Source organism: Leuresthes tenuis, unplaced genomic scaffold (genome assembly GCF_036924035.1).
Source record: "Leuresthes tenuis unplaced genomic scaffold, fLeuTen1.0.hap1 SCAF_13, whole genome shotgun sequence".
NCBI classification, from domain to species: Eukaryota; Metazoa; Chordata; class Actinopteri; order Atheriniformes; family Atherinopsidae; genus Leuresthes; species Leuresthes tenuis.
The window spans coordinates 13739565-13763519 of NW_027325367.1; the positions used below are offsets into that span (position 1 = coordinate 13739565).

The 23955-nt window shown below is 40.4% G+C and overlaps 3 protein-coding genes across 9 annotated transcripts in view; 1 reads left to right on the forward strand and 2 right to left on the reverse strand.

The window, feature by feature from the left end:
- Positions 1-292: 292 nt before the first annotated feature.
- On the forward strand, positions 293-4796 carry tbpl1 (TBP-like 1). Of its 2 annotated transcripts, none has more exons than XM_072361954.1 (7): positions 293-345; positions 1230-1478; positions 1606-1688; positions 2456-2519; positions 3034-3137; positions 3605-3699; positions 3992-4796. In XM_072361954.1, the coding sequence occupies exons 2-7, from the start codon at positions 1344-1346 to the stop codon at positions 4072-4074; spliced, it is 564 nt and encodes a 187-aa protein (XP_072218055.1). In that variant the 5' UTR covers positions 293-345; positions 1230-1343; the 3' UTR covers positions 4075-4796. The 2 variants fall into 2 exon arrangements, with proteins under 2 accessions (XP_072218055.1, XP_072218054.1); XM_072361953.1 differs by having other exon boundaries at positions 319-408.
- A 114-nt stretch (positions 4797-4910) lies between these two features.
- slc2a12 (solute carrier family 2 member 12) lies at positions 4911-17395 on the reverse strand. 3 transcript variants are annotated; one of them, XM_072361952.1, is made up of 6 exons: positions 17323-17395; positions 11071-11188; positions 7536-8831; positions 6969-7091; positions 6488-6620; positions 4911-6385 (listed from the first exon to the last, which is right to left on the reverse strand). In XM_072361952.1, exons 2-6 carry the CDS (start codon positions 11162-11164, stop codon positions 6298-6300), a joined length of 1734 nt encoding a protein of 577 aa, XP_072218053.1. In that variant the 5' UTR covers positions 11165-11188; positions 17323-17395; the 3' UTR covers positions 4911-6297. The 3 variants fall into 3 exon arrangements, with proteins under 3 accessions (XP_072218053.1, XP_072218051.1, XP_072218052.1); XM_072361950.1 differs by lacking the exon at positions 17323-17395 and adding an exon at positions 12332-12444; XM_072361951.1 differs by lacking the exon at positions 17323-17395 and adding an exon at positions 11582-11778.
- A 371-nt stretch (positions 17396-17766) lies between these two features.
- The window catches only part of sgk1 (serum/glucocorticoid regulated kinase 1), a 33664-nt gene continuing 27475 nt past the window's right edge, over positions 17767-23955 (reverse strand). For 3 of the 4 annotated variants that reach the window (XM_072361946.1, XM_072361948.1, XM_072361949.1), the window contains 9 exons: positions 22039-22114; positions 21767-21842; positions 21414-21602; positions 21169-21300; positions 20133-20369; positions 19945-20040; positions 19624-19779; positions 19443-19532; positions 17767-19238 (listed from right to left, as the gene is read on the reverse strand). In XM_072361946.1, the coding sequence (XP_072218047.1) occupies positions 19071-19238; positions 19443-19532; positions 19624-19779; positions 19945-20040; positions 20133-20369; positions 21169-21300; positions 21414-21602; positions 21767-21842; positions 22039-22114 (1220 nt within the window). In that variant the 3' untranslated portion in view covers positions 17767-19070. Of the gene's footprint in view, positions 19239-19442; positions 19533-19623; positions 19780-19944; positions 20041-20132; positions 20370-21168; positions 21301-21413; positions 21603-21766; positions 21843-22038; positions 22115-22264; positions 23925-23955 lie in introns of those variants that run through there. The other variant, XM_072361947.1, reaches the window with a different exon arrangement.

Below are 23955 nucleotides of genomic sequence, written 5' to 3' on the forward strand. Positions count from 1 at the left end.
CATATTTTTATTTTTCAGAGTTTAGTTTTTGCTGCTACATTTAACAAACATTATCACTTTTTTTCTGTGAATGGCAGAGAAATATTATTTAATCTTTTATTACTGGCCTGTTTTTCCATTTTTAAAATTTTTTTTTTCTTTAAAGATACACGTTGTGCAGTAAGCCATAAAAGCTGTTAGTGTTATGTTACTTGAAACGACTTTCTTTAGGTTTGTTTGTTGTATTTTGAAAATTGTAAACCGGATGTTGGTGTTCCTTCGAAGTCATCGCAAGGTCAACTGGGATTATTTTGAAAGGACAAAGCGGAAAGTGGTATATGTTGCTGTGGAGCTGCAAAGGAAGAGGTTTGGCAACAATTATTTCCAATTGACTGACTTATTCATAACTGCACCGGGGTAGCTAAAAAGGTACCTCAAGACTTAAAGCAAACATTTCATATGCCCATATGTCTCCGTTTGTACTCGAAGCTTCTTGAAAATGGTGGAGCTCGTCCTCAGTTTATCATTAGAAAGCTAGGCTGCTAGCTACCGATGCTAACAACTTTTCATTCATTACTGCCTGTGTACTCCTCTTTGTTGCTAGCTAACGGCTAGCTTTCCAAACAACATTAGCTAGCGGGGCAGTAGTGAAATGTCGTCTACTACTATTTTTTTTTATTTCCAGCTACAAAAGCAACTTAGTACATGCATTTATGCTGAATTGGTGTGCGTTTTGATCGTACTTGACAGCTGGTTTTATTAGCCTGGCGAAATTAGCTAGCATCATTTCCCCAAACGAGTTGATCAATTGCGACTCAAAACTGCATAAACTGTTATGCTGTAACGTTTTATCTCGTTGATTTATATAGTATTCGTGCACCTTTTTATGTGATGAAATAGTGGATCTTGGATTTCGTCTTTGAGGTATCATTCTCATTTTAATTCGCTTTGCAAGGCTAGAGTCAGGTTATTACCAGATTAAACTTGGGTCACAAGTCCTCCTGTAACACGTTAAACTTATTCAGGTTAGAGCAGAGGCTTGATGTGACATATGGTATATCTACAGTAATCGTACGGTCCGCCTTAAAACTGTAAAAAGACATTCATATATAATTTGGGGCATTATATTACATCTGTTCGTTTTGTCTAAAAATGGTCTGAAAACTTTTCCAGGACAGTAAGATTGTTTAACTTTTAAAAATGCTTATTAACCCCGAGCTTTTTTTTTTTCTTTTATCAAAATTCTTCAGCTTGTCTTGCCTCCCTCACCATGAAGTGATGATGATGATGATGATGATGGTGCTGGTAATGAATGTGTAAGAAAAACGCCCCTGTGGTCCCTTTGCTGCACCGCACACTTCCTCATGGATTCCAGCAATGATGAGGCCCTCGACATCATTGTCACCAATGTGGTGGCGACATTCAGGACCAGATGTCACCTTAATCTGCGCACCATTGCCTTAGAGGGAATCAACGTTATCTACAAGCCAGAAGTAGGGGTAAGGAAACCGAAGTTTGCGGGCAGTAATAGAGGCGTCCTTGTTTAAACCTGAGTGTTAAATTGAAAGAGGAAGCTAAATGGAGTGTTTTGGAAGTTTGAAAGTTTGTCATTTTTCTTGTTTTCAGAAAGTGCTGATGAAACTCCGTAAACCCAAGATAACCGCCTCAATCTGGTCCTCAGGGAAAATAATCTGCACTGGAGCAACAAGGTAGATGGACATCACACAGAATGCTTCCACAGTGTTGCACTAATCAAAATCTGACTAGATTTTGAAAGAAAAAAATGTACAGAACAATAGTTTACTATTTGAAGTGGACCATTAATTTTTTGTGGCTACCGAACAGTTTGTTCAGCTCCTTTATTGTTGATGTGGTACCTATCAACAGCTAGTAATTCAGTGTCTCACCTATCATGGATATCTTTGGGATAATGCCCAGCAAGATGTCCATAGCTCAGAGGACCCTGTTGGATGTTACAGTCGCCATCTTGTGCTGCTCAAAAGATAAATTGTCAGCGTTGTGTCTGATTTATTATTTTTTTTATTAATTTTTTTTTTTTCTAATATAATTTATTTGTAATGTTGAGATTTTCATGTCCATCACAGTCGCCATAGTCTCCAAATAGGTGTATGTATCTAATTTGATGTTAGCTTGTTAACATAATACACTAACTTGTATGTAGAGGCATAGTGTGGATTGCTGTTGCTATGGTTACCTACTTTTGATGCAGGCTGAGCTGCCACATTCATGTAGAGCTGTGAGAGTTTCATTGTAACTACGTAGTAGTTGTTACTCTCAGAAACAAATGGATGACCTGCAGTCAAGAAAGAAAAGGGCATTAATAGTAAAGGCAAATCAGGCCCCAATATTAAAACAGTGTTCAGACTGATCGCGGAGTTTTAAATGGTTTCAAGTTTGCTGTCTGTGTTCCTAACAGTGTGATGTAGGCACTCATTCCTCTTCTTCTCTTTTTCAGTGAGGATGACGCAAAGATCGGTGCTCGCAGGTTAGCACGCTGTCTGCAAAAACTGGGTTTCAAGGTGAGAATAACAAACAGTAGCTGCTTTCCAACACCTTTCTTTCAGATACCATTTTGTTCTTTTAGAGCTGAAGTGCCGTCATAACCAGCGAGATGCAGCAACTTGTGGTGTCAATTGCCAAGTTGACTTTAAAGTCTAGAATGGAAATGCAAACTTAAACCCGACCTGAACTGACAGTATAGCTGTCTGTTTGGGCAAATCATCTTGCTTAGAGAGGTCAGTGGGTAATAGCTTTGTAATGTAAGAGTTGGCTGTATAATAGTCTAAAACATCACACAAATATTATTTGATCCAGATTGAGTTCAAGTTTCTAACGATCGTATTCTCACAATAGTCCATAAACTCGTTCATATATCAGAGAGAATTCACACATTAATACCCAAAATGTTTTTTAAAAAGTAGACTAACAAAACCAACTCAATACATGACAACGGTTGTTGGTATAGGCACAAATTCAGCTTTCACTTGTCAAAATGTACTTGTGGATGCATTGATGTGTATGTCGTCTGTTCAGGTGAGGTTCTCTGCTTTCAAAGTCGTGAATGTGCTGGCAGTGTGCTCCATGCCGTTTGCAATCCACCTTATAGACTTCACGAAGAACAACCGGCCCATTGCCAGGTAATGCAGTCGTGTCGATCACAATGAATGTTTTTGACCCCGCTTCTCCTCCTCAGAAAAACACTGGGCAATATTTAGTTGTCATCTGTTGCACTGGCTGTGGTTTCTCTCTGTGCTCTTGCTTGGAAGATTGACTATCTTCCACATTTACTTTGATTCACCAGGTTTAACACGCGCATTGTGACCAAATATTGAAAAATGTCAAGATTATTTGTCATTTGGGAAGCCGATAGCCCCCCTGACACGGTCACACTTTGTTTTTATTATGCATAGGATGACCTCTAGTGGTGGAATGCATTTGGCAATACTGTTGAAAAAGCAGGCTGAAGATGTTGGTGTGGTCAGTGGTTCAGCCTCTGAAACTGTTCTGTATGAAGAAATAGACTGTATTTCTATTGTATGTTTACTGAAAACAGTACTGGAAAGCTGGTGTGTTCAACCATTTTTTTTTTTTGTTTGTATTTCAGTTATGAACCCGAGCTCCATCCTGCTGCTACTTATAGGATCAAAAATCTAAAGGCCACCATACAAGTGTTTTCTACAGGCAGCCTCACAGTTACAGGTATGTCGCTCTCACACGAACACCCACACGTTTGACCGACTTTTATATGCAGGAGAGCAGTTTGCAAACAGCCGAATTCCTTAAAGAATATTTACTAGAGTGAAGTTTGTGTGTGGGGGGGGGAAAGCTAAGCATATCCGCACTATGGAAGTTCTGTTTTTGCTATTGTGATGCTAATTATCACCCAGATGTGGTTTCAGTGTTTTAGCACACCATTATTACTTTTTTCAGGATTATATTCTCATTCTCACTGCTGATCTCTCTTACTCGCCCCTTTTATATGTTGATTTAGGACCAAATGTGCAGAATGTGGCGACAGCAGTGGAGCAGGCCTACCCTCTTCTGTTTGAGTGTCGGAAGCCCCTCTGCAAGTGAAGGAAAAGAAAGCACAAGAGGACATAGGATATCGTTTAAAGAGAACTTGAGACCAAAGGGGACGCATCTTCTCTTTGGATCGATTTGCTTGTTTTTATCACTATGTGGAAACGGCCAGAAATGTCTAAACTAACTGACTAACAGACTTGGATCTCCTAAGTTTTAATGGCCCTACTTGGAGTTTGGGAAAGTCATCTGCTCTTTCTCATAATTTGCTTTTGGGTGTTTATGCATGAACACGCCAAAAATGTTTTTTAACTATATATATAGATATAGATGTATATCTATATATATATTTTAACGCTTAACTTTGGTGCCCATTGCTAAGAGTCCATATGTTAAGACAGAGAAGCCCCTTCCCTTACTTTGTATACAAGTTGTTCTTTTGTCTTTTCTCTGAAAGAATCTCCGTCCATGATCTGATTTTAAAGGTGAACACCGTTCAAACACATCCACTCCATGTTGCAGTTCAAGCAGACAGCAAGCTATCGAAGCCGTCAGACTACTGTTACGTGTACAGAAATATGAAACCCAGTTCTGATGCAGACTCGCAGATCCCTTCATTCAGAGTGTGCATCCGTCTCCAACTTGTTGATTTTATTTCCGTTTTCAGTGAGCTGTCTTTTCACCGGCTGTGGCATTTGTTCACAATGCTGTTATTAAATTTTTATCCTTTCCAAATATTTTTTATCCACTTGGTTATGTTTGTTCTCGTTGACTTGGGGGGAAAAAGAAAAAAATGCGTAAATACGATAAATGTCCTAATTGATTTTAAATGTGAAATATTTCCAAGAGTTCTGGGTATGTTTTATTTTTCAAAACCTCATTCACTTCCATTCAATACAATCATCGGTTAGTTAAACATTGAAAACAAACTTTTTATTGTTTAGAATAAAAAAAAAAAACCCATTGAAATACTGTCCAGCTGTGGCTATTTTTGCAGTGAACCGAGTTCCAGAACCTTAAACAGCATTCATAAGTACATGCATCCTTTGGAGTCATACAGTTGTATGGCAGCAGTAACACTTGTTGAAATTTGCTTGAACACATTCATGTGAGCTTTTAGAGCAGCGTAAAAATATTCGGCATTGGAGCATATTGTGAAAGTTAAAAAAAACCCGACGTCTTCAACAGAAAGCAGTGTTTTATCGGTCGCATATCTGCCGCCTTCTCTGTTAAGCTGTGCATCGCATGTGCGGCAGCCCCTTGTACGTATGTATATAATGTACGCGTCCGGTATGAAAGGTGTTGACAAGAACTTTGATATGTCGTCTGTGTGGGATGGAGCACTTTTTGTCAACCTCAGATTTGTGACACTTGAATTTTTGTATTTTGTAGAAAAATAAAAGGATTAAAAAGCCCACAAGACAGCCGCTGTCGCGCAGTTCTTTCTTTTCCAACCCGCGGACGGCAGCGGAAGCGTGTCCTGAGCGCAGCCGTTTCCAGTTATCCATAGAATGTCTGAGAGAGTTTTCATTTCCAATGACTGTGCAATTACATTTCTACACCTTGCAACATGAAAATAAGCGTATGTATAGTTATCAAAGTGCAAATTTAAAAAAAAAAAAAAAAATAAAAACATTTTTGAACAGATCTACAAAATGATTTTCTGTCAAATGATCCACTCATTTACACGTTGGGTACAATTTTTGGCAACAAGCACGACTGACTTCGTACTGTAATGTTTTTAGATGTGAAATTATCCCACCAATACTCGCACTTGATCCTAAAAAGAGTTTTTGACTCTTTTTTTTGTTAACATTCAGCAGCCAGCAATACGCAATGAATCAAAACACATGATCCCGTAATATGTAAATGAGGAGGCAAAGAGCTTCGCTTTTACAAGAATGTGGCCGGTTTGATCTAGGTTGGCGTTATTCCCATACTTATGGGAGCTAAAACAACATTTGGGAATTAGTTTGCCAGCCAGCAGACAACTACAGTGTTAAATACATTCTCATTTCATGTCATTAGTGTCAGATTTTAAAGTTTATGTAACACTATGCTTATGTGTTTAAAAGTTAAAAAAAATCAAAAAAATCTCAAGTTGTTCAGTCTTTAAGGGGCTTTGTCGACTCCATCATCTGGTGGGCAAAGGTTCCTTTCTTCTTTGAGGCTCTACTTGAATAGCAAAGGGATAAAATATGTATTATGCAATCCCATATCTGTTGGCTGCTCGGAGCAGCGTGGCAGTCTGTTTAAAAAAAAAAAAAAAAAAAAAAGTCAGGCGTTTGCTGGATTTTCTGTGGATGGGCTCTTGCTGATGAGGCTGTCTTGAGGCTGTGCGTGCCTGAAAAGTTTAAAGTTCTTCCTGGAAAAAGCAATGAAAGGAGAAAGACAAAGAAATCAGTCGCACGCATCAGTTTACTAGATAAGCTGTTGTCAGCAAGGACATGAGCGAGGTGCCACTTACTTCTTAGCCAGCTCTTTCGATATCTCCTCCAGCGTGCGGCCTTTGGTCTCGGGGACGCAGAGGATGACGAACACCAGTAGAACAAAGCTCATGGCAGAGTACAGGAACATCACATTGTGAACGCCAATATTTTCTAGGAAAAAAGAAACAGAAAAACATGCTCTTTGTTTGCACATAATTTCAGTCAAAAACGATAACTGGATAATGTGTAATGTAGCTGTATAATTCACATGTTCTGCTACAGCTGGGATGAAGGTAAGATCTACTAACGTGAGATAGGAAGGAATGATTCAAACAAACCAAATAGGGTCATAAGAAAGTAATTGTGCATTACATTACAAGTTTGAACACTGCCCAACGGTTTTTAAAGGGATTTGTTATTTTTTTGGTGCTGTAATTTAAAGATATATGGTTCCTTCATACTTTTTTTTTCCTTCTTCTCCTTTTAGGGAAAAATTTAAAAAGCCTGCAACATACAAACCTGTGACGGTGAGGAACGTCATGGAGATGAGCAGGTTGGTGGCCCAGTTTACAGCTGACACCACGGACACAGCCTTGCCTCTCACTCCCATAGGGAAGATCTCACTGAGCACCACATAGACCACTGGAGAAGGAAGCCAATAAAGACACATACAGGGTCAAAAAGGGGAAACCTTAGAGTCAGGCTTCACGTTGCATCATTGAGGGAGTTGGAGCGTATCTATTATTCATTTACTCAAGCCTTATTACTGAATGATAGTGACTCCTGTATTTTGTACTAATTATGCAACGTGATATAAGTAGCAGTCAGAACCCAATACATATTTTCTGATGTATTGGAAAGAAATTACCGAAAAACTGCTGCACATAGTTCCTTCATATTAAATAGTTGGAATAAAAGTTTGTGAAAATTCCAAGACATTTGTTTAACTGCAAAAACATCTGACCTAAAGATAAATAGCTTAAAGGGAGGCCAGAAGGGTCAGTACAGGGTAGTTATTCTCTCAATTTGAGTATTTGCTTGTGTAAAGCAAGTAGAGGATGACAAAAGTAATGGATGAGCACTTACTTGGCCCAAGGCTAATGGAGAAGGCTGCCACAAACACCAGCAGGCTGATCAATGACGCCCACTTCAGCGAGGAAGACACTTCTTTAGGACTCCCTCCCCCTCCCGATCTCCCAGTCCCGTCAGCATCTGGTTCAGTTCTTTGTGCATCCTCGGTGTCCCACTGGCTGGGGGGGTGAGTGGAAAAAATGCCAGTGCTGTCCAAGTCTATAGAAGTCTGGTTTAAGTCCCACGGCGCATCGGTGTGGTTTAGTCCAGTCTGACTTTTACACAGGCTTGTGAGGTGAGTGTGGCTCTGCATTGTCAGTGTACCGAGTGCAGCCAGCGACATTCCCATCGCAACAGCACCCACACACAAAAAGGACTTGGGTCCCACGCGGTCGACCAGCAATACCGCAGGGATGGTGCCGACTACTTTGACTACCCCAAAACCTGTAGAGGCCAAGGTAGCCGCAGCGTCGCTGTTGAAGCCCACACTGCGGAGGAGAGGGGAGGCGTAGGAGAGGATGTTGGGCTGTCCGGTAGCCTGCTGGAGGAAGACTAAGGCCACACCCGTTAGCAGCCGTAAACGCAGGTTAGCCTTGGCACTGAAAAGCTCCCAGAAATTATGCTCCGATTCTTCTTTTAGCCCAGCCTGGATGTCCCTGAGCTCCACTGCAACGTGCTCCTTAACACCACCTCTCATTCTGATCAGCACTAACCTCGCCTGCTCCACTTTGCCCTGAGCAGCAAGGAAGCGTGGACTCGGTGGGAGAAAGACGAGAGCGCCTATCTGGAGCAGTGCTGGGGGGATTACAAGTCCAAATGTATACGCCCAGCCATAAGGCAAAGTGGCAAAGGCGTAACTACAGCCGAATCCCAGCATTACCCCCACAACTAACATCAGCTCATACAGTGTCACCAGCAGACCTCTCCTCTCCCTCGGTGAGATTTCCGCTATGTACAGACAAGCTGCTGTCCCCGACAGAGATGTTCCCATGCCGACAACTACACGACCTAGTGTGAGTGCAACAAGTGAGGTCACAGCAATGAGCACCATGGTTCCTCCAATCACCAGGCCGGCGCTCACGAGCAAAGAGCAGCGGCGGCCATAGCGATCAAGAATGGGGCCTCCGGCCACGCAGACGAGGAGAGCTCCAAGCAGGTGGGAGCTGACCAGCAGTTCCTGTTCCCTGCAGGAGAGGGAGAGAACGCCCCGCAGTTGCAGCAGCACCCCAGAGGTCAGGCCCATTTCATAGCCCAACATCAGGCCACTTAAAGAGGCTGATACAGCTGCAAGCACCACCAGCCAGCTGCAGCCTGGAGAAAGGAAAGGAAATACAGAGAGATGGTGAGAGATAGTTATCCAAGCGAGGTGCACCGCGTTTCGCAGACGTTTGTTTTTGGGTACATTTCTGCTTTCTCACAAACACAAACATCTCTTCCCATGCAGCTTTTCTCCCTTTAGGTTCTCCCAACCCTGGAGTGGCTTTAACAGTGCTGACTGTGTGGAATTAAGAGGCCGGAGGTTCACAAAGAGAATGACAAAGCAACCTCGCATGCCAAATGATCAGGAGTCCAAGGAAACCCGATAGATAGGGAAGCGACTGATAGTTCACTAATAAGCTCATTAGATAATGATGAGTTTTCAACATAATCATTCAATCTTTGCAGGAATAATCACAAGTTTTTTTTTCTTTTTCCCAATGGTGTTATAAAGTCAGTTACTAATCGTCAATATGCTTTTGCCATATCACTGCTGTAAGTATGTTTGACTTCCACGTGCATTTCCTTAAATGTGTCATAGTGTGACCTCACTTGTTGCACCTTAAACTACACAGGAATTCATTGTCATAGCATAACTCTGCCACGGCAGTTTTGAAAACTTATCTGTTAATGTATTCAATATTAGTGATTGTGGTAGTCTGGCTTTTTTCTTTCAGGTTTTATCAATGGCAGCACATTTAAAGAAAAAAAAAAAAGGCATTGCAATAACAAATATGTCAAGTTTCTTTTCTTTGTTATCAAAACAGATAAACGTGGGAACAATTTATGAGTAATCGATTTTGTAAAAACCTTTTTTAGCTTGCACATTTAGCTGAAGCGGGCAGGACTCGACTAATCCTAAATTTTCACTCTCAGGGCCTATGAGGATATTTTGTTTTAGAATTAACATTGGTGCCAGGAAGACGAGCAGTGTTAAAATGACGAAGTTTTTGTTTTTCCTAATTTCACTGTGCGTAATTGAACAGTTGTGATCCGGACGTTATGGCAAATGTGAGTAAAAACAAAGCAATGACTTGGAAATCATTAAAAGCTTACGTAAAAATGAAAATGGAAGAAAGAAAACCTTTAGAAATGTCGCTGTATCTCAGCAGTGTTATGATCAATTCAGTTTTGCTGCCATTCACATATCTTTGTAGATGCTGGGGTTTGTTGGGGCATGTTTAACACGGTTGCATAACCTCTTCTTTTAAAACCACCATGTGTCTGGTACTGAGAACATCACCTGCTGTCGTTCTGGAAGTGAAACATTTCCACATATTGCTTGAGATTAAATTTCAGATGATTTTTTTTTTTACGTTGCTGCGTCCCGAGCACCAAAAGTAACGAGTAAGATACCTGTGGCTCCAATGCATCTCATACCTTGACAGATGGTGGTTTTTAAACTAATTTGAAGCATTCACGAGCAACCTGATCCTTCTCTACCCAAGCACAGAGGACACAGCATCCACGATACCCCAAAAGATTTTAATGTTTTTCCGACATTTAATGTTTTATGGAGTTTTCCGGCTTCATCTCAGTCCCTCTTACACAAGCTCAAAAGTCACGGTAAAAAGCGTTAAAGTAAAAAAAAATGCAGTCAGTTTGTTTAAGTGCAACAAGATAAAAAAAACACTTTGGAACTTTTTAGACATCGGTTTAGTTTATAACTATAATTTAATGGCTAGTTACTGTTTTCAACTCATGGAAAGGTGCTGAGTGAACCGTGTCTTTCACAATGTTGGTAGTCATTGCCACCGAGGTCAAAGTAACAAAACCATTTAGGATGTCACAAACAACTTTTGGCTTCATCGTTACAAAAGAAAAGAGAGTCAGCAAGTTTTTTGCAAACATGATGAATGGGTACATGTATGGAACTACATTTAGCCCCCTCTCTGCCCTAAAACTTGGGGTCAGTGCCAAATTAAACATTGGCACATCTTTTGACTTGAACCTACATTCAAATCAAAACAAACTCTTTCAGTTGTATGCCTCCCACATCCGGTTCACATTCGCATCTCTCCAGACGCAAACATGTTGATAAGACTATGCGGAAACATAATAAAAAGTATTGTGTCTATTCATGTTTGGCCACTAAAGTTGTAGTTGCCAATACTTCGTGCGGGTTTTCAGTGGATTAAAGGCCGAAATACAGACAGTTTGGTGTTTTTTAAGGTCACACGAGCCTTGCTGTGTCGCAACCACTTAACATAAAGCTTCTTGCGGTGGTCAGGACAAAAGACGTGATAAAAACATATATTTCATCTGATAAGACATCACTGGAACATCAATGTACCTGATCCTCTGGGTGGGGTCAGTTTCTGGGTCTCACCAGAATGATTGTCCGGGAGGTAAGAGGTCATCTTCTTGGTCTCAGTCTTGAGGTCCATTGTCAACCAGAAATAATAGCAGGCCTAGTTCCAAACAGATACAAATCAACACTTTAACATAAGTAAGCGGTATTAATTACAACAAGACAAACACACTTGATACTCAAAATTCCCCTTCATCTCAAGGACTTTCATCTTTTTTAGTCGGAGTCAGAGAACAGCTGAGAAGAATTGTCTCCTCGGCACTTCTTTCAATGCTGCCATACCAGTCCTGAGTTGTGTCTTAATGAATGAATGAATTAAAAATAAAAATGTCATCAGTAAAATTCCAGTTATTGTGCCAACGCGGAGCCTCTGCTTTTATGAAATTTAGTAAAACTACCCATTACTTCGAGAATTACAAACATAAGTTATTTCAAGAGCTTTGCTTGAAAAGTACTCTCAATGCTGCAACATTGGCCCTGCTAACAAACTAACCAGATATTTGATGCCAGCTCTCAACACGTGACAACTGTCAATACTTGCACAGTTAGGTTCTCATCAGTATTGAAAAGGGAGAAACACAAAAAGCGGAGGTTTGATATCCAGCTCGAACCCATGGACACAACAGAATGTTAATGTCAGGTATCTGCTTATTGCAGTGTGGTGTGGGTGTGAATCAATTAAATATAGGGCCTAATTTATTTATTTCTTTATTATTGTAAATTTTATAGCTAAACTAAGGTTATTGATACGACACAAGAGGCCCCTTCTAAACGAAATATAAAAAAGGTGTGCATTTGTTATTTATTCAGCAGTCTCAGTTCTTTAAACTTAAACCAAGTGAAGCCTTTTTGTGGCGCTTCTAAGAATTCTAAGACAAGTTGTTGCATGTGAAGGCTGGCTTTGTTGTTTGTTTGTTTTAGCGTGTACCCGAAATGTCATTAGAGATGCACACTTTCACTCATATGACTGAGGTTAGAGAAAGGGCCAACTCCCACTTTAACGTACGTCTGTTCTCCCATTACCTGCAAAGTACCACGACCTGTCCTAATGCTGCAAAGGCATTTTTAGACGCCTGAAAGGACTGGCATTCTAGAGGCCAAAACGTCATTACAGGGAGCTCTAAAACACTGCTAAAGTATGGGCTTAACCACACTTAACCTGCAAAATTGGAGTTTTCACAACAGTAAAAAGTTTAACAAGTATAGTTGTTATGACAACTGTCCGCAGTGATATAGTTCTTACCTGACACCCCAGTAGTGTAACTGCAGTCGGTTTAAACTGTTGTTTGTCGGGCCATTCGCTTCTTTTTCAACACTTTCTCACCGTGCAGTTTCCCCTCGTCATCCAAACTCTTCTTTCACTCGTGTTAATGCACGCGTTCAGCTTGTTATGGTAAGGTATTTGCTTAACCCCGCCCTTCTCTTGCTCCACTAACCAATAGGAAACGTAGGTTTGGCCTTAGAATTCCCAACGCAAATTCCTATTGGTCCGACCGTATCAAACCGGTAGTGGTCGGAGAAAATCGTCTCTGTAATAAAATAATGAATGAATTCCTGAGTCTGAAAAGATGTACCGAGACACTCTGCACGTGTCTCTAAAGAATAAAACTGCTCCAGAGTGTCTAAATATTGAGATTATCAACATCTGTGCAGATTATATTCTTTCCAACTGTAACTGTAGGTGAAATATGTGGGGGTTTTACATTTTTTTTTTGCTGTGATCGACATTATCTATATATTCAACAATGAAATACACCTGTATCAATAATTGTCCTCACTCATACTGCATGTAAAAACAAACAGAACTGCCACTTGCTGTTTTGCAAGGTTCCCATGGCCTACTTTTACAAGTGGGATAAGCTGTCACACCTGCCCCTAGTGCTCCATAGATGACTGAATGTAGCCTTTAACATGCATGGAATGCTCTGTTTGTGCTTGGCCTATATACCGGAGATGTATTTAGATCTTCTATCCTACAGAATCCAAAGTGTGACTTGTTTTAAATCACTGTTATTTGACCCTTAATAAAGTTTACATGGTCTCTGTGTATGTGTGTGTGTATGTGTGGTTGAGGTACTATTATGGGGATTTAGATATGTTTGCACAGTCACATTATGGAGATATGTCTCCTTGTGGGGACAATATGAAATCTAACATTTCAATTTGTGAGGAGGACCAGCTTTAAGAATATGATTAGTGTTTGGTTTGGTAAGTAGTGGTGATGAATAAGGTTAAAGTAAATCACAAAATAAATATGATTCAGCATTATGTCTTGGAAGTCATAAATACAAGACTGCGTGTCTTGAGCAGTGTGTGCATGTGCATGCATGTGTTATGTAATAACTCAATAACCAAGAACACTGGGGGTTGGCCTGCTTGCTAGAGACAGTGCTTTACTCTGTCAACATATTCATCTTATCAAATCAAGATCATTCCCCAATATTCACATCCTTTTTGGTGAAAGTACTGAATTTAAGGTTTAGTCCTTTGAACGCAGTTTCACAATTTTAAAATTTCAACTTATTTTAAGTAATTTGCTTTATTTTGGCTCGTTTTTGCTCAAAACGGACTCATCTTTTATTTATGAGCATGCATTTGTAAAAGAAAAGCTAGAAAACAGAATGTTGTGATCATTGATTTCCCAGCAAGAAAATCAAACAGTAGACATAATTATTTTAAAAAAGACACTTTGAATTTGGAGTAAAAATTCAGAATTCAGATCCTTTAGTGAAGGCATAGAACTTAAGAAAAGGTCAGAGGTGCCATCTGTAAAATGTTTTGTTTGTCAAAATTCAAGTTAATTGATGCAACAGACCTCTTTTATTTAATATATGACCAAACCGTCAGTCTGATAAAAACAGAATGGTACAAACACTGTTGTATGAAATAATAAGATAAAAAATATTTCCCAAAAGTCAATAACAGGCCCTTTCCACCTAAGTTGTTCCCGTGCTGGTTCAGACCTAGTGCCTATATCAGAACCAGTTCTTATTTTGACCACCAAAGTACTGGCCTCAGGCTAAAAAAAACGGTGCTAAATCAGCGCCTTCGCTTTTCTGTTCAGAGCAAAGAACCGCTTAGGAATTATAGTGACCAACCAAAAAAGCTGGCTTGTTTAAAAAATTCAGAGCCTTAAGCCTGTTGTCCCTGAAATTTGAAAGAGAACAATACAAAACTGAACTTCAACATGGATGTGGAGTCACAGTTTAAGCCACAAACTCATACTTGCTGCTCTGAGGAGACTATTAAAGTGACAAAAGGATGAGTCTATGTGGTGGCTCTCTGGCTGTGGAACGTCAATTAGCTCTTCAAAGCCAGCTCTGAACTGGCTCTAACACCAGCATCAGTACCCAGTCCAAAAGGCATAGGCCTATATGAAATGCATTCAGAACAAACCATTCAAGGAATTTTTTGATGGTTATGGGAACTGTGGAGCCCTGATAAACCAAAAACAATCCTCAACTGCTTTTTCTGCATTTAGCTAGCCAATAGGAGCTCTGCATTAAGATAACAACTTGGTGGTAATTAGTAGACAAGTCAAATTCATTTAATTCCCCCATTGCATAAAGGCTCAATAAATGTTCCTTCACATTGTTAGTGTATTTCTCTGTCTTTGAGAGATCTTCTTTTTTTTTCAGTTTGTTTCTTTATTTTGAAATATGATTACAGGTTCTGTCGCTGCATTTTGCTTTCACCAAAGTTGTCCAAACCAGTCATTGTACAGTTATGCCATAGATAGTAATCCCAATGAATTTGGAAAGCTCCTACTCTGAGGTAGAAACTAAATGACCCTATAAACAGTTCTTTGACCACATTTGGTGTGATACGGATGCAATCAAACAAAGGGGTTGATCCCAATAGTTCTGAGACCTCTGAAAAAGGTCTTGTGGTCCAAAAGCATCTTGAGTGCCATCAGCGAAATGTACCGATCATTGTCCTGGACGTCCTTTTGAAAATAACTGGTTGATTAATTAATTGGATGTTTGCCCGCAAAGATGTATATTTTTTTCAATCAAATTCTCTTCAGCTTTCATGAATTTTGGTTCTAAAAAAAACGATGGTGATGGTCAACTGGCGAACTTGAGGCTTCAAAAGTTTAGTTTAGTTAATGAATGTTTATGTATTTTAAAACGTGGTTAGGTGCTTTGTTTATCTGTGTCACATTTTTGGTGCGATGCCACCGAGGTCAGAGTGACCAGGACGAACGTATCATAAACAACTTTTGGCTTCACCATAAATCAGTGATTGAGAAACAGTCAATGTGCAGAAGGTGCTAACTACAGTTTGCATAACATTAATCTTGAATTGTTTAAGAATGTTTCTGTGCCTTCTCTCATGGGAGGGGAGAATATCGCACCGTCTTCACTGCTGCACAAAAAAGGCCATATACATACAGACAACATTATGTAATAATGGGATGTATATTACCATGACATAACAGCCAATGTGCTTAAACTCTGCTGTCAGCAATATAATCATAAATCAGTGTTAGAAAAACAGCCAGAGTAAAGAGTTTCTAAATTCATCTCTCCATGTTTTTGCTCCAGCTGAACGATCACCACTTTCATGTTTCAATAATTCATAAACCAATATTAACATGCAGGTTTACTGAGTTACCTGGACAGCTTTGCTGAGCAGGACTTATCACATGGGTCCAAGTTTCACATTCAGAGGGAGAAGGGGAGGGACTTTTGATCTGCACTGATCTATGTAATCAAGTTTTAAATTAGACTAAACACTTTATTCAGGTTAAGTAGAAGGAGACTCCTGTCCATGTTCTATAAGGTACAACCTACTTAATAAATCTGGATTTAGACATATGTATACACTTACTCAAGAATATTGACAAAAACTCTAAATCTTTCTTCCCATCTCATCTTCTCACAACCACACTGAGGTTTAATTTAAATGTTAGAAAACCATCCTATAATAGCTATTTTCATGGAGAGGGTGGGATGTTTACATTTAGTAAAAGATCCTTACATCTCTGCTCCTGAACAAAAAAGGTGTAAGTGGTTTTCACTCATTGTGCTCATACTGGTTAACATCCTCAGGTAAACTGCGGTGACGTATTCTAAATGATAGACATGAAAAAGACTGTACTGGTCTTGAAAATAGCCTACTCATAATCATATGACCCATAAGCTTCTACATAGTTGAATTTCAGAAGTGAAAAGACAGACAAACTTCACATGAAGATTTAACGCCATAATTTATCTAAAACCTTGCATATTCAAATAAAACAATACTTTTACCTCACCTGTCACGCTTGCCTGGTGGACACTTATATAACTTAGTTTTTAGTAGATTGACTTCTGTTGACTCAATGCTTCAAATGCCTGAGCTATGATTAATAAACGACCTAGTGATGCTGCAATTTTTTTTTTAAAAGGAGAATGCTGACATCTAGTGGAATCTCCAGCCTACCTCTCTGTCCTTGAATTTAAATGGCTGCCGCTGGGGAGTTTGCCCTTGCAGGATGCTGCAAAGGATTGAATCAACAACTACATCAGTCTGGAATGTTGCTCTGTGCACTAAATCACCTCCCAGGCCATTAGTACCATCTAAAACAGTACTATAGTTGCATTGGCATCAATAGGCAGAAAGACAGAAGGGGAAGTTATTGTTTGTTACACAACTTAGCCAGCAGATAGCAGTGCATGACCATGACTGCTTAATAGATATGGACCTGTTGCAGAGCAGTGTATAACCAAACTAACTTTAAGCCTCAAATGGACGTTAGGCTCTGTAGCAATCACAGTCAAGGTGTGCACTGATGGTACCTGATGTATACCAATAATCACTATGACATTGGGGATATGGCAAAGGCCGATGAAAGACACATTGTGTGTAATATCTGTGTAGATCAGCCTATTTTGGGAGGCAGCAGCTGCTGGAGACTTGCTCAGGTTTTGCAGTTTTTGCTAAAAAGATTTAAGTTGTGAAATTTCTATGATTAACAAAGTTTTTTTTAATATAGCCTCCAAGGTTTGATATATCAAAAGTGTTGACTAAAAAAAGAGCTCTAAAATATTTATAGATCTCCACCAGGACTTTTCTCACAGCCCTCTTTTGACTGAAATTTCTCATTACTTGTTATGTTAGCAGACATTATTAACCACTGACACAACATTGACCCCCAACAGTGTGACATTTTAGTTTGCCAGCACACAGGCCTTGGGTTACATTATTAAAGGCACATGGTATTATATATATCATTTATATTAGACCCACTTAAATGAAGTATCACTCATGTCAGTGTGGACAAATCTGTTTTGTCAATGTAATTAAAACCCCTCTGCTGAACTCGGTGTAGCCAATCATTTGAGGCAGATAAGAACACATACACATTCACACTTGGATGTTACAGTCATTGTTGTGTAAGGCTGCTGACGCACGAACGGGTGATAAAGTCCACTTTCCGCAAATGTGGGACATTGGTCCCTTAAACAACCTTTAGTAAAGATTTTCCATAAAGTCTTCATTCCTCACATTCTTTCATTTACTCAGTAACTTTCAATAAAATGCTTTGATGCACTCATACCAGTAGATTTTCACTTAATATCAAGATGAGGTGATGTCAAACTGATCCGCATTTTTCAGGCTAACAGGAAGTCAATAAACAGAAGTTTTTTTTATACGCAAAGAAATCAGGTCAAAAGAGTTTCTAACGTGTAATAAAGTTAAATCTTTATTGCAAACCAAACATGGTCACATAAACAATTTTACAATTTACAGTACATTTAACATGAATTGTTACATATACATATTTAAGCATACCTTTAGTCATTTTCATGTTCAATATACATTAAAACTAGTACACGTAACTCCAAATATACAAACAAACTTAAATACCGTCAAACTGCATTACAGCAATATTAAAGTGGAATGTTCGGTTTCAATGTTGTCGGCCTGTCTGCAGGCTGCCGTTACATCAGTGTGAGGCGAATGGAAGACTGTATGAGGGGGATGAAGTTGGCAAGCAGAACTACAGAAATACTTCTCAACACATCCCTCCCATTCTCACCTAGCAGCAGTGCTCTCTTTCCATCTCTCTATCAGCATTAATGTGCAAATAAGGATATGATCATCATTTGAGTCCCTACGTCTCACGTGTTCAAGACTGAACAAGTGTACTAATTCAGTGCTACATCCTTCCACTCAGGTGACTTTAAAAAAAAAAAGAAGTTAAATACAAAATAAAACAACCCCTTCCACTTGAATGCAAGTGGATTAAACTCTAATGTTAATGTTGTCACGGACAAACCCAAATGATGCGAGTTCTGATGGAGAGAAAAAAATAAAGGCACATTTGAGAGAAATTAAACGTCCCCCCCTCGGTCTCTGTAACATTCAGCTTCAACAAACTCCTTTTTCAAAACACGCAATAAGTAAATGAGAACAAACTAAAGCACCAAGATGAATGTCATCTCCAAGTTACTCATTCAGACTCAACAGGCAGCTCCCCGTGGGTGGTGAAGGGAAGATGTTTCGCTACATGGATGAAAATAGAAATCTTTTTTTCCGGGGCTTGACATGGTATGGTCCAGCCTTTATCTTTTGACAGAAGGTGGAAGTTTTTGTCTGTGCTTGTCAGTTGTGGCTTCAGGATCGAGGGGAACTGTTAAGCTGCCTGTGCTATGTGCAAAAAACCTCCACTCTCAAGTATGTGATGTGAAGATGAAGACTTAAAAGGGATTTGGGTTGATAAATCAAGGTGAAATAGAAGATTACAGTCCCAACTAGACACTAATTACGGCAGACATCCTCTTGTAGCAAGTATTTGAAATGCATTCAAGATTAGGAGAGAATATGGCAAGTACACATGTAGGTGAAGAGCTCTTGCAGGGTTTTGATGTGGAAATATCCATCATTCTGATGGGGAACGCTGGGTGGGGTCAAGATGCAAGTCCGTGGACAGGGCACATTTCAAGTCCAGTAGGTCTAAACTGGTGTCCATATTGAGTGCCTGTGTTTAAATCCTATAGGTAGGAGTCCATTGATGGGGCATAAGAGAAGCCCACAAATGCCTCGGCTGCCTCTTTGATGCTAGCTGTGAAGAGAGCACTGTCTGGGGAACAGCCAATGGAACTGGGTACAGGCTCGTCTGTGAACTCAGGATCAAAGTGCCGCAGGTCGTTTGGACCTGTCTGTAGGAGGGAGGGAAAGAAAGAGGACACAAGCAGGTATTAGTCAGATTTTACAGTACCTTGCCATAAGTGGAAATGTTCTAATTCACAGTGGTGATGTTCCATGCTTTTGACAACACAAAAAAGTAAATGTGTTGATTTTGGCTGGTATAAAGTAGTAAATTAGCACTTAATAGTAGTAGTATTATTAAAAAGGAGATTTACCACATTGGGGTTGAAGGGAGGGGTGATCTTCTTGGCATTTAGGTCATCCCAGTTGATCGGAGAGAAGAATATGTGGTTCTTAATTTCAATCTGGCAAAGGAACAAATGACAAGCTATTAAAAGTTGGCCTTTAACATGCATAAGTGCACAGAACGTCCCGAATAAGTGCATAAACACTTACAAAGTCCTCTGTGCAGCCCAGCCTCTTGGTGCGGTCCTTTTGCAGGAGGCCTTCCAGCAGGTGTCTGGCTGCGTTTGAAATGTTGGGTTTCAGCTGCAGAGGCTTGTTCAGAATGTTGTCGTACATCTCTGCTGTGTTGCGACTGTAGAACGGAGGCTGTTGTGGGGCAAAACCAAATGATTAGCAATTTAGCAACAGCATGATACTGAATAAACAAAGCAAATACTGATTGTCTGCAATATACTATCATATGATAATATAAAATGTGAAAAAAAAATTTAAATTGAGGTCTATGTTTACAGTATACAGTCTGTTACATACCAGGCCATACAGCATCTCATAGAGAACAGCTCCTAAACACCACCAGTCTACTGTCCTGTCGTATGGCTGCTTGTGTAGCACCTCAGGAGCCAAATACTGCAGAGGGAAAAAAATAAGTTACATTCCACGGACTGCCATAGAATAACTAGAACAAGGAAGTTCTGAATCAGTAAATATTCTCTCCTTACCTCTGGCGTACCGCAGAAAGTTGACGTGGTTCCGTTAGGTTCGATATTCTCCTTGCAGAGCCCAAAATCTGTGAGAATGATGTGTCCCTGTGAGTCAAGCAGGATGTTCTCTGGCTTCAGGTCTCTGTAGACAATGTTGAGGGAGTGTAGATATCCCAGGGCACTGGCGATCTCTGCAGCGTAGAACCTGGCTCTGGGTTCTAGGAAGCAGCGCTCCCTCTGCAGGTGATAGAACAACTGCAAGAAAGAGGAATACACAAGGAAAAACATTACTTACACAAGTTCTAAGTGACCAAAATAAATGACGTTATGAGTTGTCTGTTGTCCTGAAATTATAGAGTCAAAAGGACAAGAGCAGAGGTAAGAAATGAATAGACCAATCCTAAAAATGTAGATATAGTGAGAGCAAAAGGAAAACGGATGGGAGGAAATGAAAAGGCAGGAAGGTGACGGCTTAAAAAGTTTGACAGGGGAGGACAGATGAAACTAGGGCCAGAGGTGAAAAGAGAGACCGGCAGGATGGAGGGGAAGAAAGGAGAAAGGAAAGAAAGAGAGTAAATGTGCCCTGCTTCCTGATGAGGTCCATATTTAATCAGCACTGTCTTTGCTCATGCAACAATCACAGGAAATTAGCTCGATTAGACACACACACACAGTCTCAATGGCGCTGCTAATTTTGGCCCAGAGTTTCTGCCCCAGTCCCAGCCCACCCCATGATTTCCTGAGCGGTGTTTCCTTCAGTGTCAAAAAAAAAGAAGAAAAAAAAGACAGAGCAACTGCTTCTATTCTGCTTCTCATGACAGGATTTCCCCTCTGTCTGTGTCTGCCTCATCTTTGTGTCTGATTCTGGCATAATATAATTCCTCTCAAACTTAATCAGTTTCTACCTTCTCTTTTCCCTCCAACTTTATGATTTCCGCCTTAATTCCTCTTTAGCTCCGTCTTTATTTAGCTCAACACCTCCCCTCCCTATTGTCATCTTTTTCCTCCCTCTTATCCACTTTCTTTTCAGGCAGCACCTCGGCAGATAACTCACCTCTCCTCCGTTGATATAGTCCAAGACAAAGTAGAGTTTGTCTGCAGTTTGGAAAGAGTAGTGAAGGCCCACCAAGAATGGGTGCTTGACATTCTTTAGAAGCACATTCCTCTCTGACATGATGTGTTTCTCCTAAAATAAGAAAACACAACAAAACAAAGAGCAGAGGTTAGAGAGGTTGACAAGAACACACCTTGTGACATATTTCAGTTTCTTGCTGCAGGTATGTCACAGTGTTTACATACCTCCTTCTTCTTGAGAATGGCTTTTTTCTGTAATACTTTAACAGCGTAAAACTGGTCATCTGAACGATGGCGTGCAAGCAGCACTTTCCCGAAGCTGCCCTTGCCAATCACTTTGAGGAAGTGAAAATCACCAGGTTTGGCCGAGGGATTGGACGATGGGCCAAGGTTGATCTGTTGGGATGGACTGGGCTGTGAGACGAAACAAATGAAAGTTACTTACAAAACTGAAATCCTCCTAACAAAAGTACATGTGAAACACACAAGCAGAGGGTATGTGTGTGCATTTCTGCACATGCTAAACAGTAAACATAGGAAAGAGCACAAATTTCACTGTTTAATGTAAACATATGTACCGGAGGAGAAGGGTTTGTGTTCATTAGTTCGGTATCCTGCGGAGGACTCAAGTTCAGGATTGACTGGACTTCAGGACTGCAAAGAAAGGTTAGAAGAAAGTAAGGTTAGAGCAAAGAAAATATCCTAAGTTGTTTTCTAGCATGAATCAGATCATCTGAAAGTGAAAATATGTTTGCCGAGAGGACAAATAAGTGCCATTTCTGCTTGTGTCTCTCAAATGTTTTGTCCTCCAGGCAAAGCAGAACAATAACGTGAGTCAGATGGTACTCACTGCTTGCAGGCGTAGGAGTTTGTGGAGAGCCTCTGAATGAAGTCGTTCAGACCCATCCTCCTTTGTTTCATAAAAGCTGCAAAGCACAAACAAAAACAAAAGAATACTTAAGAATACTTTCTATGATATTTAAACTAAAAGAACAAATGACAAGAAGAATACTAAATAAAGAAATGAAAAAAGGAAAAAAGAGGAAAAATAAATAAAATCAGGTAATTATCCATACCGGTGACTAATGCTACCAGGCCTCTGGTTTTCGAGTAAGTCAGGACAGGCTTTTCTGTTTCTGTTTTAATCGTCATGATTCCTTCAGTCTTCTGGTGACAGTCGAAATCCAAATATTAACTCTTACCTTTGGGCTCCTGGTATTTAAGAGCTGTAAATGAGGGAGGGGCGACCCCCAGGCGCCCACACCCCCCAGTAGGCGTGATCCTCCGCAAACATTTAGCTTTAGTAAATAAATCCTGGGAAGGCGATCTTCTCGACCAATCAACGGTCGCTGCGCTCCCAATGCGTCATAGCCGCACCTTATGTGTGCTTGCGTTAAAAAAAAAAACCCAAAAAACTATTCACCAGTGGGTTTTTATTTGCCCATGTGTGTGTGCAACTCCATGGCCACTTTGCTAGACACTGCATGTGTCACACAGCCTGGTTTTGTTACACTGTCAGTAGACCAAGCTGCTGCAGGCCAATGTTCCCATCAACGAACATATGGAGCTCAACTGACGTCGGCACACTTATGTTCCAATAGTGTAGAACAGAATCTATTGCACAAACAACTGCACATCAGAGCGCAGCTCAAGAAAGGTCAAGACTTTTCTTGGGATCCGAGATTATTCTTAAAACCTGATTAATATTATCTCACGGCCTCCACTGCTCAGCCTCTAACTCCCCTGAGGTCGCATCTAAGTCCAGTACAAATAATTTGATAGCCTCCTCACTAAGCCTATCAACTTCACTGCCTGGCTGCCTCTCAATTCAAAGTGCCTTGGAGTGACGCAGGCCCTCCCTCCATACACAAAAGACGGGAGGGAGAGCCCGAGTGGAGGGAGGCCGCATGCCAAGAAAAGCCACTGGTAGTGGAAAAGTACAGAGTGAGAAACTCTTGACTACATCCAGTTCAAGAGGAAGAGAAAATATTTGATGCACAATCTGTAGCAGTTAGCCCCAAATAAGCAGTCGGTAGGGCTTCAAAGGGATGATAAGACTGTAATTAAGTAGAAAAACGCAACTCTGCGTTACGTTTTGAGCGCTGGCACACTGCGGTGCAGACGGACTGAGTTAGGCACGGTTATGTAAGGCACCTGGTTCAAGTTTTATCTACACCCCACTGTGGCGTGAGAAAATGTAATACGATATCACCTGTGAAAGACAAATTAATTCAAACTTGATGTGGAATACCGTGCGCAAAAAGGAGAAATACGCTGTTTTCGCTCTTTAAGTGCGGCACAAAAAAACATATAACAGAAAAACGCACAAAAACTACATTGGAGAACATGCTATCTCTAAACTAGAGAAGAGTTTCCAAACAAAACAAACCTTTCAGCTCAGAAGTTTGTCTAGTTTGCACAACCTGTGGCTCCGTGGCTCAACAAGTCGCAACAGAGTGTTGCCAACGTTTCTCGAGCACTTAGTACTCTGTCAGTGAGGCAGTTCCATAGATAACGGTACAATAAATCCAGGTCACGCGTTTATGGGGTGAATGAAGCGCCCAAAAGTAGGCTAAAGTCTGCCTTTGCTTTCATTCTCACTGAGCCAGAAAAAAGGATTTGGGCTGCTCTTCAGAAGAAACAAGTAAACCTATCGCAGAAGGCTAGAAACCACAGAAACCCTTAATCGACAATCAGTATGTCTGAGAGATTTTTCTTCTTAATTGGTTCCATCCTCAGACGGCTTTTGTCATAAGAATGTTTGGTT